General features: G+C 42.1%; 1 protein-coding gene across 3 annotated transcripts in view; it reads left to right on the forward strand.

Moving 5' to 3' along the window:
* Positions 1-17,193, forward strand: part of TRIO (trio Rho guanine nucleotide exchange factor) — a 457,553-nt gene that overhangs the window by 417,087 nt on the left and 23,273 nt on the right. For 2 of the 3 annotated variants that reach the window (XM_075062687.1, XM_075062686.1), the window contains exons 43-51: positions 1,482-1,574; positions 2,197-2,247; positions 2,476-2,553; positions 3,108-3,299; positions 4,398-4,575; positions 5,491-6,242; positions 12,346-12,593; positions 13,913-14,051; positions 14,449-14,476. In XM_075062687.1, the coding sequence (XP_074918788.1) occupies positions 1,482-1,574; positions 2,197-2,247; positions 2,476-2,553; positions 3,108-3,299; positions 4,398-4,575; positions 5,491-6,242; positions 12,346-12,593; positions 13,913-14,051; positions 14,449-14,476 (1,759 nt within the window). Of the gene's footprint in view, positions 1-1,481; positions 1,575-2,196; positions 2,248-2,475; positions 2,554-3,107; positions 3,300-4,397; positions 4,576-5,490; positions 6,243-12,345; positions 12,594-13,912; positions 14,052-14,448; positions 14,477-17,193 lie in introns of those variants that run through there. The other variant, XM_075062688.1, reaches the window with a different exon arrangement.

Consider the following 17,193-nt stretch of genomic DNA (forward strand, 5'->3'; position numbering starts at 1 on the left):
GTAAAACCTCCTTGAGATACTGATTGTGTCCTTGTGATTCTGACAAAAGCACTGTTGAAGTCTGTGGGCATGTTTTATGAATAAACTAAAAATAAAATCCATTCCACCCTCCAGAATACAGGAGTATTTGAGCTCTAACTGGGTAGAATGAGTGGCTGTTGAGAAAGTAAAATCCGCTCACGAAATTGGGGTTGGGGTTGTGGGCTCTGGGGATGAGGAGTTGGAAGTGTAGGAGTGTGATCAGGGCTGGGACCAAGGGGTTCAGAAGCCGGAGGGGGATCAAGGCTAGGGCAGGGGTGCAGGAAGGGGTGCAGGCTCCAGGATGGGGCTGGGGATGAGAGGTTTGGGGTTCAGGAGGGTGCTCTGGGCTGGGATCAAGGGATTTGGAGAGCAGGAGGGGGATCAGGGCTGGGTAGGGGGTTGGGGTATGGAGAGAGGCTCAGGGAATTCAGGCTCTGAGCAGCGCTTGCCTCAGTTGGCTCCCAGAAGCAGTGGCATGTCCCTTCTCCAGCTCCTATGGGAGGCATGGGCAGGTGGCTCTGCATGGTGCTCCATCTGCAGGTACCACCCCTGCAGCTCACATCAGAGCACACAGGAGCCGGAGTGAGGTCATGCCACGGCTTCTGAGAGCCGCATGATGCATCCCCGGACCCAGCACCCCGGCTAGAGTGCCAGAGCAGGGCCAAGCCATGTGGTGCAGCTCGCAGGCTGGCTTAAAACAGCTTGCGGGCCAGAGTTTGCCCACCCCGATATAGGAAGTGCAAAGGATCTTGTGTGACTGCTTTGCCAGCAGCTCCCTTCCCACATCGTCACAGCCTCTCTGCCCATAGTATCATTCTAACTCTCCCCATGAGACCACCTTAAGGTCTCAGTCCTGCAAATGCTTGAAGCATGTGAGCATTACCACTGAATTCATGTGCATAAGCTTTTGCAAGTTTGGATCCAAAGTAAGGACTGAAGAACTGGGCCCCATGGTTATAAGAAAAGCTTTGAAAAGGCAGAATTTGGAATACTGTGGGAATAAAGATGATAGAAACAAAACAGGAATCACTTTTAAGGTTGTCACAAGAAAATGAGAATTTGGAGCACAAATTCAAAATAAGGAGCAAAGAATCCTGTGGCACCTTATAGACTAACAAAAGTTTTGGAGCATGAGCTTTCGTGGGTGAATACCCACTTTGTCAGATGTATGTAGTGGAAATTTCCAGGGGCAGGTATATGTATACAAGCATCTAACAAAGTAGGTATTCACCCATGAAAGCTCATGCTCCAAAACGTTTGTTAGTCTATAAGGTGCCACAGGATTCTTTGCTGCTTTTACAGATCCAGACTAACACAGCTACCCCTCTGATACTTGACAAATTCAAGATGAAATTCGTTTCTGCTCTCTGCCTTAGCTCCTTGACAGTAAAAGTACTGGTCTATATCCAAGTAAAACCAGTAAAATTTAAAGCTAACGCTCTTCATTTTACAACCTTTAGGACTTGAAGCAGCGCCTGGGCCACAGACTTCAGCTTACAGACTTGCTAATAAAACCAGTGCAGAGAATTATGAAATACCAATTGTTACTCAAGGTGAGGTGATGCTGGGTACCCTTTCAGTGGAACAACCTTTACTAAAGAACAGAAAAATCTTACTACTATTGGCTTTGTTTTTCGGGTAGTAGAATTGTAAACGGTGAAGGGGCCTCTTTGTACTTGACATAAGCCAGAATTTTTAATACTGTATTTCAGTTTGTTTCCTGACTTGGGTTCACATAGTTCTCTGAATCACAGTAAACAGCTTGGGCCAAATTCTGGTACTGTTTAAACCAGTGTAAATCCACATTAACTCTTCAGTGTAGTGGAAGGGCTTAAGATTTGCACCCATGTAACTGAAGGCAAAATGTGTTTGATTTTCCTCTGATTTTTTTCTTTAATTTTATAATTCCTTTAGCACCTTTTGTCTGAGTGTTTTGGCAAAATGTATTTTTGACCCTTTCTACCAAAGAGGATTGATTGACTCAGTAAATGTTCTTGAATGATCCGAAATCAGGTGTGAAGTTTAGCGCTACAAGCATACCTAATGCACGTCAGAAAGAGGCTTTGAAAAATTAAGTATTTTTTTATTTTCTTAAGAGCATCTTTTGGAACATGTAATTCTCACACAAATAGGAGCCAGTTCGGACTTGAGATAATTTCCCCTTTTCTCTTACAGGACTTCCTCAAATACTCTAAAAAAGCTAACCTTGACACAGCAGAACTAGAGGTACTTTTGGCATTTTCTTTATTAACTTACATACTTGTGTTCCACACATCTTTAACTTCAAGTGCAGTGCTTATGAACATGTCGGGTTATATAAAACTACTGTTCTGTTTCAGCTCTAATTGTCCTGCTGATTAAATAAACTGAACTATATTGTAAAGGCCCTGCCATGACACACACAATCCACCACTGGAGAGTTAAATTTTGATTTTCTCTCCTTGGCTTTAACAGAGAGCTGTAGAGGTCATGTGCATAGTACCGAAACGGTGCAACGACATGATGAATGTTGGCCGCCTACAAGGATTTGATGTAAGTTGGTTTTCTTCCTTAAAATGGTGCATACCTTTCTGTTCTCCATATGACACATTTCCGGATGAATTTATATTGTATCTGGGATGGCTTATGCATTTCTCACTATCTGGGACACAAATTTTTGCTCCTACTTATTGGTGTTAATGCAAAATGGGAAAGGAGAATCTTAATGTGAGCCCTGCTCAAGAGCAGGCCAGCCTGGTACATCATTTAACCGGCCTTCTCAAAAACATGGGCTGTCTTGTTTCTCGCATTGCTTGACTCCTATATGAGTAAAATTGACCCTCAGGAACTACCAGTGTGGGAAATGTTTTCATTATGACATTATCATTTTGAAATATCTTCTTGCAAGAAGTCAGTCAATTGCATACAAATGATTTAAAAGGGATTTTGAGCGAGTGAGTGCCTTTCTCTCATGTATTAATCAGTGAACATACATAAAAACTAGTCTGAATACTAAAAAAACCCTTGTAATGAGGTTTTATTTCTTGGAGAGGTTCAGAAAAATTAACTAATGGATTGAATGAATTTGTTTCTGCTTTGTTTTTTAGGGTAAAATTGTAGCCCAGGGTAAACTCCTGCTGCAGGACACATTCCTGGTCACAGACCAGGACACGGGGCTTCTGCCACGCTGCAAAGAAAGGCGGGTCTTCCTGTTTGAGCAGATTGTCATATTCAGTGAGCCACTAGATAGAAAGAAAGGTTTCTCCATGCCGGGATTCTTGTTTAAAAACAGTATCAAGGTAACTGTTGTCTGTGAGCATCATAGGATTTGTACATGGGGTACCAAGCTAATGATTCTCTGGTAATGACCCATCAACTCATGAACCTATATCTTTACCAGTAAACCTAGAAGAATGGTAGCATTAAGCTCACTACTAAAAACACATGCAAACAATTCTGTGCTCAGCTGTGACACCGTATAAAAATCTTTCCATGCGGGCTTTCTGACGACTTCTGCCTTAAATACAGTAATATAAATGTACTCATTTTAACTTGATATGTCCTATCCTAAGGGGCTGTCTCAACTGTGTGTTCACATCTCATCACAGATAATTGCAATACCTGCCCTTACAGTAACATGTATATATCTTAAAGCTTGAAGGCAGTAACTTGAAAGATTCCCAAGAAATCTCAGCCCAAACCAAATGTGAATACTTGCCAATAGTACTGAAATCTTGACTAGAACGTCTGTCAAATCACATGACTCCACTTCCACGGGCTGATTCCCTCAAACATTTTTGCCCTGCCCTTAAGCAGTAGTGTGCTGCACAGTTATATTGGATATGCCCAGCAGTAATCTGACTGGGATTTCTGAGCAACAGGGTAAATTGGTATGTGCATGGGTTGATCTGAATGGCTGTTCTGAGTTCTGGATGCAAACTATGCTTCATAGTCCTGCTCTGATTTGGCAGCTTGTACTTGTTTGGAAATAGTTGCTTTCTTATAGTGGAATCTTTACAGACTACAGATTAAAGTACAAAACTACTGTAGTATTTTAAATAAAAGAAAGGAGTGAGCGGAGGACTCCACTAAGGGGAATTTCACTGTGCTACCGTGGAATGGATCACATTTGACTTCTGTCTGACCTTGAGTCATAGTTTCTGAAATGCAAGATGCTATTAGTGACTGGGTGAAATCTTAAGTGATGTGACAAGGATGACGAGTATCCATCCTGAATCCTTAGCTTCATTTAATAATTTATTTTACAGTAATCCTGACTACATTAAATAATCATCATCTTAAATGTTTTGAAGACTTTAGAAGCTCAGAGTTCCTGGCTAGGGCTGTTGGTGGTATCTTTGCAATTCAATAGATACAATGCATTCTCTTTCATTAAGGTGAGTTGTCTTTGCCTGGAGGAAAACGTGGACAGTGATCCGTGTAAATTTGCACTAACATCAAGAACAGGGGATGTCTTGGAGACCTTTGTTTTGCATTCTGCCAGTCCAGGCGTACGCCAACTGTGGATCCATGAAATCAACCAAATTCTGGAGAACCAGCGTAATTTTTTGAATGGTAAATCATTTGTATTAATCTTTCTGCCCCAGGCTCTGTACTGGATGCCCCAACTGCTTGCTCTCTTTCATATTTCATCTGACCTAGTTTAAATAATACTCCAAAGATTTCTTTCTTCTGAGGTAGGCAGGCCTTTCAGCTGGGGGTGGAGGTGGGGGCATGCCCATTGTTTTCACTTCCCAACAAATGTTTGAACTTGTGTAGGGGGCTGTAATTGACTATTTCAAAGTTCTTTATAGGAAAGAATTAAAAATGACTACGTCCCTCTGATATGAGGAAATAATGTATCAACTTTAAACAAATGGGAGTTTTTGGAGAGCTAAACCAAAATGACGGCCTAACATTACAGTATAAATGTATTTCAGTTGCCTTATTTCATTGTTTTTTCAACAGCATTTAGTACTGTAACATTTAGCTTCACCAGGAGAAAGCTAGGAAAAGCTAGTAATTGCCACAGATCTCAAAAGTGTCTGTTCGCTGATCTTCACATTAATGTTTCTAGCTTTGAATCACTCATTCTTCCTCAGCATAGATTTTTTTTCACTGTGAAAGGACTGGTTTAAAAATCATGTAAGAAGACATGTTGGAAACGGGATGTGGTAGTTAGAGCACGGGGCTGGGAGTTGTAGCAGGTATTTACAACTAAGCCACTGACTTGTGACCTAGGAGAAATTGCTTATCCTCTGTTGCAGCTTCCCCATCTATTTTGGGAATATAATCTTACCCACCAACCTGCCTTGCAGGGATGTCATGAAGCATTAATGTCTGTAAAGCATTTTGAGGTCAGTGGGTTAAAGGTGTAGTGTAAGAATAAAGTTTGTTTGTGATCAAACTCTAAGGTTGCATTAAACATATCCAGCTTTAACCTGCCCTCTTCTCGCTCCCTCTGCTCCTTCCCCTGTTTTTAAATTGCAGCCTTGACATCACCAATTGAGTATCAGAAGAACCACAGTGGCGGTGGCAGCAGCAACAGCAGCGGCCCCAGCAGCTGTAGTGGAATTACCAGCTCCAGCCGTAGCAGGCCCTCTCGGATCCCCCAGCCTGTCAGACACCATTCCCCAGTCCTGGTCTCCTCTGCAGCCTCCGTCCAAGCAGAGGCAGACAAGATGTCAGGTATGTCCATTCATAATCCCTCCCTGCCACCCCACAGCACATCCCTAGAGACTGGCCTCAGCCAGCCAGCCAGGCACCCTCCCATTGCAGAACCGGATGGTCCTGAGAAAGAAGCTGAGCAGATTCCCAAGATGAAAGTTATTGAGAGCCCCAGGAAGACAGCTGGAAACATTTCTGGGTCAGCAGACGGAGCCCAGAAAGAATTGCGTGGGAGTTCGGAGGACAGTCGCTCAAGGAGCAGCATAGGATCTCTGATGCTGGGGAAGCCAAGGCCAGGAGCCATCTCTCCAATGAACTCTCCTCTCTCAACGACTTTCCCTTCTCCTTTTGGCAAGGAAACCTTTCCACCCAGCAGTCCCCTGCAAAAGGGCTCCTTTTGGAGCTCCATCCCAGCATCCCCTGCCAGCCGCCCTGGCTCCTTCACTTTCCCTGGGGACAATGACTCCCTCCAGCGCCAGGTCCACCGCCACTCTTCACACAGCAAGGACACAGACCGCATGAGCACATGCTCCTCGACCAGCGAGCAGTCAGTTCACTCCACCCAAAGTAATGGGGTAAGAGCGGAGCACCTCTGTCCTGCGAGCTCTTCTAAAACCTTCCCATGCTCCCCTTCTGTGCCTTACCATCACTCTCCATACTAACTTCTGGCTCTCCAGTGCTGCACTGCTCTGAAATAATCAACTGTTCCAATATCTTCTCTACACAAACAAAGAGAATATATATTCTATGTCTGTGTGTGTATGCATAAAACTGACTTGTGATATGTATACAGACACAACACAACTGCTAACAAAGTTGCGACTTCCACCTCTGCTGAAAACATAAATCACTAGTCTGATTCCTACTAACTCACTCTCCTTGCATTTTTGTCTCTAATCCGAAGGCAGATAATTAACATGCTGAATTTGATAATCACATGGCCTGTGTGCGCCACCAACAGCATTTTTAAAATTTTCTGGTTGGCCAATTGCCTTGGGGCTTTTTCCCTGCACACACATCCATCCCTTTTTTGGTTTTTCCTATATAGTTTTGACTTTGGCCAGGCTTCCACGTCATACTCCCTGGGCTGCTTTATTTTACTCCTTTCAGCCTTAATTGTACTGCAGCATTCTTTTCACTCATCTTTAAATCCCGTATCAGGTCAGTGAAGCTTCCAAGTATCAACTGAAAACACACAAACACACAAACCAAAAAAACACCTTATCACTGTCAGCCCCCAAAAAGTTAGAAAGTGGAAATATTCACTCCACGCTTTTATTCCCCTATGTAAAAGAAACTGTGTTAGGGCATCTGGAGATTCAACCTTTTAGTCTGCACTTTTTTGTGTGTGGGGAAAAAAGGGTTAACAGAATCCATATCCTCAACTGATGTCCACCAGGAAACGCAACATAGTGATCATGGGGCACGTGCAAATTTAATGCACAACAAAGGAATGTAACTCACTGTGAATGTGATAGGCATGTCACCATGCCTTTCACCAGCATTTGGGTTTCCCTCACTAAGTGTTGTATTCACAAGTGTTTGTTTTTTCAGTACCTGTCACTGCTCCTACACAATACCAATTGCAAATCACCTAACCTGCAATACTTTTTTAAACGCATGCACTTCTTGGTAGAATTGTTTAACATATAGAGCTCTCTCGTGATGTTTTAGTTATTACACTTACCTTTGTAATAGCCTTAGAGGAAAAAAACTGTGCTTTGCATGTATTCTTTTTTATTTTATCTGGTCTCCTTTCTAATTTTCATTTGGTTTGGCTTTGTCTTGCCTTTATCTTTTTCTTTAGTCTAGCAGAATGTTATGTTAATGTGATATCTAGGGTAAATAGATGTCGTTTCAATAAATGAATAGCGCATTAATAAGATATTTTTATGTATACTAAAGCAATAAACGCCAATTTCTTCTGTCATTCCCATATAAGGTTTTAAATCAATTATTAAAATTCCATTTTTTGAACAGGGACATTCATGCAAACTTGAAAGGGAGGCCATAATTTCTGTGTTTGCTTTCTACAATAGCCAACAGTATCTGAATATGCCTTCTCCCTCACAACTCACCTTCTCTTTTAGCTTGATTATAGAGGTAGGTCTTAATTTTACATGTATAATGTCACTTTCTGTTGTCATACAAGGTGATGTCACATATTTTAACTTAGTGACTTCACTCTGTGATCTACAAATTGGAGAAAATGAGCTGTGAAGGTTTGTCCTTAAATTTGATGTATTCATTTGTGGATGTGTGTTTGTACCTATTTACACACACACATATAGATGTAGTTAAATTATATGTGTAAAAATATACATACACATGCACTCACGTATGCATGTGTTTCTGTTTCATAACTGAAAAGGGGGAAACCCTGAAAAACACATGAAGTGAACCTTCTAGTCTGGCTTTTGTAAAAGCTGTGAGAAACACCTGTTCAAAACATAGAAGATTTAATGGTTATAACATATTTAGGAAGGCGCAAACAGTCAAAAGGAGACTAAGAGTGACACTTTGTCAAAAATGGCATTACCTGTTTGTGAGTCACTGATAACACAAGAGAAAATGATCTTGAATGCTTATGAAGCAATGTCTTATCAGATAAAGTACAAGATGGGGTATCAGTTGGTGTCTGCTGCAGACCCTCAAACAGGATGGCTGGCTTCTTACACATCCATTTATAATGGATAGGAAAAAAAGCTGCATGATCATGGGGACTTCAGTTTAAGTGACATATTCTGGAGGTGTCTTGCTGTCAGTATTAAAACATCTCTGGAATTTCTAAATATTATGACAGTCTCCTAACTCAAAAAGTGTTGCATCCAACATGAGGGAATTCTATATTAGACCTCTTCTTGACAGATAAAGAGGAACTGATCACAGAACTAAAAATTAGAGGTAACTTAGATACAAATGATCATGACTTGATCACATTTATAATGTGCAAACAGAATAAAGTTCAGATCACTAATAAATGTGTACTTGATGCTTTAATAGTCCCAGTTTCACAAAGCTGAAAACAATTACAAGCCAAATCAGCTGGGAGGCAGAATTTAATCAGAAATATGTGAATAATAATTGGGAATTGTTTAAGAACATGTAACTAGATTCCGATATTGGTTAAAAAGGAAAAAGAAACTATCTGGTACAGAAGGGGAGTGAAGGCAGCTATAAAAATTTAAAAATAATATATAGCAAATGGAAGAAAGGGGAAGTTGATAGTAATGAATATAAATCAGAAATTAGGAATTACAGAAGATTGATAAGGGAAGGAAAGAGACACAAGGAGAAATCTATGGCCAGCAGAATTGAGGATGATAACTAGGCACCTTGAGTAGTAGTAGAGAGATTATTTTACTTCTGTACTTTCCACTGGTGCAACCACTGTCAGAAAACAATTCAAGGATGTTGATAATTTGGAAAGAGTTTACAGAAAAGTCACAAGAATTGTTAAAAGGTCAGAAAACATGCTGATAGTGATAGACTCAGGGGACTCTATTTAGTTTAACAAAGAGAAGGTTTGAGGGGTGACTTGATTACAGTCTGTATGTACTTTCATAGAGAACAAATATTTGATAATTATCTCTTCAGTCTAGCAGAGAAAAGTATAATATAGTTCAGTGACTGGAAGTTGAAGCTAAACAAATTCAGAATGGAATTAAGGCGTACATTTTTAACAGTGAGGGAAGCTAACATTTGGAACAATTTACCAGGGTTTTGGTGGATTCTCAATCATGGACAATTTTTAAATTAAGATTGGATGTTTTTCGAAATTATATGCTCTGTAGAAATTTCCTAGTATCAGAGGAGTAACCGTGTTAGTCTGGATCTGTAAAAGCAGCAAAGAATCCTGTGGCACCTTATAGACTAACAGACGTTTTGGAGCATGAGCTTTCGTGGGTGAATTCCCACTTCGCATCTGACCCACGAAAGCTCATGCTCCAAAACGTCTGTTAGTCTATAAGGTGCCACAGGATTCTTTGCTGCTTTTACAGAAATTTCCTAGAAATTATTCTAGGAAAGTTCTCTGGCCTGTGTTCCATGGATGATCGTAATAGTCCCTTGTGGCCTTGGAATCTATGAATCTGACCATGTTGGAAATTTATGGATGCTCCCTACTGGGGCTGCATTTGTGCTCATATATTGACTTGCCTGGAAATTATATGAATCTCCCTGCCTTCGTAGATGTGATGGGCACATTCCTAGGCTGGCATAAAAATTTGAAGATGCTCCCTACTGGTATTAAGGAAGCTGCTAGCAGAATTTGTATGTGCTGATGCGCCGTTTTCCTGGCTGGCTGGCTGTGCACACTCCCAGGCAGGCAGTTTGCAGATGCTCCCTCCGCAGGCATGCTGTTTACAGGGACTATTGACCCTCCCTAGGGTGAGGGAGTCAACCTGGGTTCTTTTTGTCTTAAGTATTGTTAACTGTAATACAAAGTCAGTTAACTGGAATTTAGTTAATTATGTTATTGGGGTATGCAGCCCAGAATAAAATCCTGTTCCCTCACCCAGAGCTGTTTGCACTCTGTCGTGATACTGGGAGTGAAATGCAGTACATACTTACTTTAATCACCGGAGCAGTATTACAGGTAATACTAAGATATTTAAGTAGTGTCTAAAGACCCCACTGTGCTAGGTACTGTGCCAGCACGTAATCAGAGAGAGTTCCTACCCCTAATAACTTGAATTCAAAATAGACGAGACACACACGCAAGTGTGAAGAGAAACAGCAGCACTGAAAGATGTGGTGACATGCTGACAGTCGCACAGCTGGTAATTGGAAAAGCCAGGAATAGAACTCCCAGCCCAATGCACTGTGCGTGGGGCCATGCTGCCTACAGTGATAACTCAGAATATACATCAGGAGTAGTTGTGTTGAGTAAAAAGGTGCCATTCGAGCAGGCTTTACTCTTCTGACCATGACCACATATTAAACACTGGGCCAAACTATCATTTACACTGGTGTAAATCTGAAGAAACTTAATATTGATGTAACCGAGTAGATTGTGGCCCATTTTCTTTTCATTTTTACTTTCAGGTGAAAATGAAATTTCCTTATTTCAGGACATAGACTGCTTATATTGATGATCAGCTAGGAGTGGCTTAATAATGGGGAGACAGTTGAATTCTTGCCCTCTCTACTGAGATTGCCAGCACAGGGTGCATTTTCTGCTGGGGACTTTTCACCATCAGCTTAATGTCTTTGGGCTATTGACCAGCCATTGGGTGGTGGTAGTGATAATAGTCATTGACTTAAGATATATTCAGAGCAGCAACACTTAACAGCACATTGTTATTCTTGGGAATCATCCAGTCCCCCAGTTTACAGGTTGGCTTACTTTTAACTCCTTCCTAAGGGAAGTGGATGGTTCAGGGCCAAGCTGTATGAAGTTGGTTTGTTAGTCTGATGAGAAATTGTATGTTGACTTTCATTAAACTGCAGAAGCAAGCATAAGGTAGTCACAAGGAAATAGCAAACCTGATTTTTCAGGTTGGGACCACTGTCAGGACAGGTAACTTTTCTTGGCTGAAAAACTTTGATAGTGTGATTTACATCATCTGAGTTATTGATCAGTCATTATATTTGTTGCCAATGCTTATTAAGGAGAAAGGCAAAAAAAATCAGGTATACCCATACAATGTTGAGTCCATGCTTGTAACTACATGTGCTTCTAATGGGTGTACTTACTGATAGAATATGAGAAAAAGTATAGCTATAAATGGGTCAATTAATGCTCTGTTTTTCCAGGAGGGGGGGTCGCAAGGGCGAGGGTTTAAAAAAAAACAACAAAACCTAAAAAGTAGGTAATTTATCTCATCCTACACATTTAAAAATAAATAATAAAAAAAAAAACATACAACTAAACTATCAGAGGGGTAGCCATGTTAGTCTGTATCCACACAAACAACGAGGAGTCCAGTGGCACCTTAAAGACTAACATTTATTTGGGCATAAGCTTTCGTGGGTAAAAAAACCCACTTCTTCAGATGCCTGGAGTGGATGCATGCATTTGAAGAAGTGGGTTTTTACCCACAAAAGCATATGCCCAAATAAATCTGTTAGACTTTACAAACGAAACTGGCAAGCGTTAATGTTTTAGAGAAACAATAACAAAAGCCAATTCATTTTGCCCTTTTGTATCTTATTATATGTAGTAGGCAAGATTGAGGTACTGTCCTAAGATCCAACAAATGAAGCAAGGTGAGAATGATCATCTGCTTCAATGCTATCATCTGCTTCAATCTGCTTCCCAGCTTTCATTTGCTTGGATCCTAGCCTTAATTTTTGGTCTCTTTCAAATTGTTATTTATAATGCCTCATAATGGATAATCCCATATACTGTAGTTTGCTTTTGTAGGTGGTAAAAGGGGATGTCATGAAGCTTCAATGAAACTGGGATCCATAGAATAATAAAAGTAACAAATGTGGAGGGGGGAAATCCCCGTTTCTTCACCAGCTTTCTGTAATGGCAATTGAGAGTATATTTTATTTGTGTAAATGACAAAGATACAGTAGACCAGGCATGTGCAAAAAGAAGGATAAACTCCTTGGACTACACATTGTTTAGTGTCGCAGTACAATGTAATTTTAAGTGTCCTCTGTGTGAGCTCTAAACTTGATCCCATTTTTTCCCCTCCCTTCTCTGTCCCTACCCTGTTAATACTGCAGAGTGAAAGTAGCAGCAGCAGCAATATCTCCACCATGCTGGTGACACACGATTACACGGCAGTGAAGGAGGATGAGATAAATGTCTACCAAGGAGAGGTCGTGCAAATTCTAGCCAGCAACCAACAGAACATGTTTTTGGTGTTCAGAGCCGCCACTGACCAGTGCCCTGCAGCCGAGGGCTGGATTCCCGGCTATGTCTTGGGGCATACCAGTGCAGTCATCATTGACAACCATGATGGAACAATCAAGTGAGTGTCTGGATTTCTTCAGAAGAGAAGAGGGTTTCCACATGTTTTATGTTACTTGAGCATTTTGTAAAAAGGTTTACAATTAAATCAGGATTTGAGCCTTCTAAACTAAAAGTTTATGTGAACTTCCAGAAGGAAATAGACATCATGTGTGATGAAGTCCTGGAAGATTTCTGGTGTGTCTTGGTGTCTGTAAAACTGATTTATAGGTTGGATATTTGCTATGATAGAAATGTTTAAGAAACCAAGCAAGTATTTTCTTTATTACAAATGCTGTTGAGCTTTCCTGAAATGATACCTAATGTTATTGAGAGAAGGCTAATTGTGCACTCAAACTTAACCTTTCCCGTAATAAAAGAATCAAGAGAGCTGAAATGGAAATTAAGGCAAACTGTAAATGGAATATTTTATTAAGAATTAGGCATTTCTATTAAGAAGAAGAATAAACGGTAGTTACACCAATAAAGATGAGGTTATTGGGGCTGCTAGTTCTTATGCTTTAAAGGACAAAGGTTGTTGTTGGCATGAAAGTATATTTCTCCTCATACTGTAGTATTGGAAAATTGGATAATTTATGGGGAGTCTGTTTGTATCTGAAACATTTGTCATTAGTCAGTGTTGTAGATCTAGGCGCTGACTCCATGGGCTGGAGCACCCACAGGGAAAAAATGGCGGGTGCTGAGCAGCCATCAGCAGCCCGCCAATCGGCTCCCCCAGCACCTCTGGCCCACAAGCGGGCTCCACAAATCAATGCTTCCTGCCTGCCATGAACAGCTGTTTCATGGTGTTTAGGAGGCTAGGGGGAAGGAGCAAGGACGTGGCGCACTCGAGTGGGGGTGGAGCTGGGGTCGAGCACCCCCCATCACTGAAAAGTCAGTGCCTGTGGTTGGAGACAGGACTTATGGGCCATTGCTGTGTTTGACTGACAGTTTCCATGATTTTATGAAAGGCTTAGCTTCATGGGTAAGATTCCATACATTACAATGCTTCTCATTGATCCTTTCATTTTGGCTACAGTTTTAAACAAAAGCAAAATGTCTCTTGTACTTTACCCTGCATCCTTTAATTTTGTGCAGAAATACACTGAGATCAAAACTGATACTTTTAGCATGAAAGGGTCACCAGGAAATCTAAGATTTCTTGAAGATATTTTATGAGTTTCCTTTACAGCCCCCATACTCAACAGGACTGGACTCTGCAATCTTTTCTCTTAGATATTTACAAACATTAAAAATTTCCAATGCAAGTGAAGTTACACAGCACAATGCCCTGCTGAGGGCTCAAAAGAGTTGAACAAAATGTTAATGTTCTGACTTCAGGAAGTCAACATCTTGGCACACAGCACTCCGTTTAAGGAAGAAATCTGAGAAAAAAGATAAAGACGGCAAAAGGGAAGGGAAGCTAGAAAATGGTTATCGCAAATCCCGAGAAGGACTTGCCAACAAGGTTTCCGTGAAGGTAAATGCTACAAGGATATGGTATTTCAAAAATGATCCTGTGGGGGTAAGTTAAAATAGTAGGTCAAATTCATCTCTTATATAACGGCATTGGTCTGAGTGGCATTAGACCAAGGAGGAATTTGGCTCAGGTATGTGTGGTTCTTGATGTTGTTTTTCCAAATTCAGAGCTGTAGAAGTGATCCTCCAGTTTGGGGCTGTGGTGCCGTTCCAAAGTGAATATGGGGAGATTGGTATGGGTGCCAGAACACTGAGTTGCAGCTGCTTCTGTGCTTTTGTGGGTCCGACTAAAACCCATCGCCATGCTAAATGGCTTTTATTTTAGACCATTGGAAATAATATTGGTTTTAAGAATGTTACTTGAAAGAAACAATTAATTCACTTTCTCTTGTTTTCAGCTTCTCAACCCCAACTACATTTATGACGGTAAGTTGTTCTAATAATTAAAAGCCATAGTAACTGTATTTTGAGGAAAATGTACTTTGCATTGCATCTGCTGATGGGAATTTTGAGGTGTAGGAGAAACCACTCCTCATTGCTTCACCACCAGAAATAGTCACTTGCTTGATGTGACACATGTCAGGAATTGACTGTGTTGTATCTTAAAAGCTTGAAGGTTTTTTGGAGAAGGGAGGCAGTCCATGAAGTATGTGCTGTGGTATTATCTTAGAACTTTGAGCATATATCTACAATTAAATAATAACGAACACATATTGTACTGTATAACATACCTTTAAGAAATGGGCAAAGACGCCACTGCTAGCAGATTCCCACCCACTCCTTTCCTCTCCCTACTATGGCTTACTCCTGAAAAAAGAGATGGGTCTTGTATTTAACACAGAAGGCCAGTAAAATTCTGGCTGTTGGGCATGGGGGGAAAACAAGATCTAGAATTGAGAGCCTTCCCCCAAGAATGCCATGCATCCGTTCCCTCACTGTCAAATCTAGGGAATGTTAACAAGAGCGCCTCAGATGCAAGGGCTGATCTGACCTATGACTAAACAGAAAACCTGTGTGTTTGCTGAACTTTGCTAACGTCCACATATTGGATTGAGTAGAGCATTCTGCACCAGCTCTGTCTTCTGAGTGATCTTCAAATATAAACACCATCCAATAATCCAGTTGTGAGGTGATGAATACATCAATTGCTCTGGCAAGGCCCAGATCTTGAAGAGAACATAATTTCGCAGGTACCTTAGGTTTTTCCTTCAAGGAGTGTCCCTGTGGGTGCTCTACTTTAGGTTCTTGGTGCCCTGCATTTCTAGTCTGAGACTTGTGGTAACAGTGCCCCAGTTGGCCGCGCACGTGCGACAGTCATCTTGCACCATTCCAAACAGCTACTCCATGCGCGCAGCCAGCCACCACCGAGTTCCTTCTCTACTGCCCTTGGTTTTGGTTGGAATGACAGCAGTGCCCTTATCTACTCTCATGTTTCTTTAATCTCTGCTCTTTTCTCAGTTCATTTTCCTCATTGTTTATCTCTCCATTCATTTTTCTTTTATTTTTCACATTTAATTAAAAAAAAACTTTCCCATTTTTCTCCCTAGCTCTGGCAGGCAGCCACCACAGAGTCATTAGACTGGGACTATTCCCATTCTTCATTCAGCTAGCCTCTCAGACATGCCTGGCTCTCCAGGTTTCAAGCGCTGTCTGACCTCCAGACTCTCAATACCAGTGACAGGTGGCCACTCGCAGTGTATTCATTGCCTGAGGGAGACACACATTACCCAAAAGTGTCCTCACAGTGTGGACAAGAAAGGCCAGGGACCTCCAATTAAAACTTTTAATGAGGAGGAGATTCCTCTGACCCTTAGTCCAGGACACCTCCTCGCCAGGCCTCACCTGCAGCTGCCTGAGATATGGGGTCCTTTTCAAAAATGGCTGCTAGGGACCCTGCTCATACCAAATCCACAAAAAAGTGGTCTCATTCCTCATCATGCAAAAAGTGGTCTCACTCCTTCACCTCCAAAAAAGCAATCCCTGACTGCAAAAACTGCCCTGGCATCAACAGCACACAGAGCGCCGGTCCGCAAGGCACCAGGACCGTCCGGTACTGAGACATCCGAGGAGCAAAAGACCCTGTGCGGTCTCGCTTTCATAGTGGCAAAACTAAGCCTCATAGCTTGGCACTGAGGAAACAGAAACCTCAGGCACAGCACAGCGCTATGGCTCCTGCCTCACCAGTACAATATGACAAGTCTGCGGCACCAACAATGCTCCCTCTGGTTCCCAGCCTGAGCTTGTCTGCTCTGCCGGCACTGAGTCTCCTGGTACTGCAACAGTCTGTCAGCCATGCAGACCTTTGCATTGCTTCCACCCGCTCTTTGGCACCAATGGCACCCCAGCCAGCATCAGGGCCAAGCTTTATCACTACACTCGCTAGCTCGGCCCCTCCTCTCTCTGCTGATGAAGAGGAGGAAGTGGAAACAGGAGTGGGCACACCTCACCACCCCTCTCCTAAAGCTGGACCCACTCAGCCACAGGGCGTGGGTTGGCAACCCCCACAATGGGTGTCCCCTCCCATGGCCTTCCCACCGCAGTGGGCATACTGGGACCCCTGGGCATTATACAAAGCCCAGAATACCCAGCTATCCAATCCATCCAGGACACAGCGCTCACTTCCATCTGCTCCAGCTTCCCCAAAACTGCTGGAAGAGGAAGCTGAAGAATCTGTGGACAGGCCGGAGGGTGACACTCTCCCACATCCCTGCTTCGTCTCCGGGTGAGACAAAAATACTGCCTGCCCGCACCCCCCACCCCACATTGAGAAATGACTTCATATCCTTTCAGTATTTGTTTAAAAGAGTAGTTGATTCACTAGACATCTCATTGGCTGAAAAAGCAGTAAAGAATCCTGTGGCACCTTATAGACTAACAGACATTTTGGAGCATGAGCTTTCGTGGATGAATACCCACTTTGTCAGATGCATGTAGTGGAAATTTCCAGGGGCAGGTATATATATGCAAGCAGGCTAGAGATAACGAGGTTAGTTCAATCAGGGAGGATGAGGCCCTGTTCTAGCAGTTGAAGTGTGAAAACCAAGGGAGGAGAAACTGGTTTTATAGTTGGCAAGCCATTCACAGTCTTTGTTTAATCCTGAGCTGATGGTGTCAAATTTGCAGATGAACTGAAGCTCAGCAGT

The sequence above is a fragment of the Chelonoidis abingdonii genome, chromosome 2 (assembly GCF_003597395.2).
Source record: "Chelonoidis abingdonii isolate Lonesome George chromosome 2, CheloAbing_2.0, whole genome shotgun sequence".
NCBI classification, from domain to species: domain Eukaryota; kingdom Metazoa; phylum Chordata; order Testudines; family Testudinidae; genus Chelonoidis; species Chelonoidis abingdonii.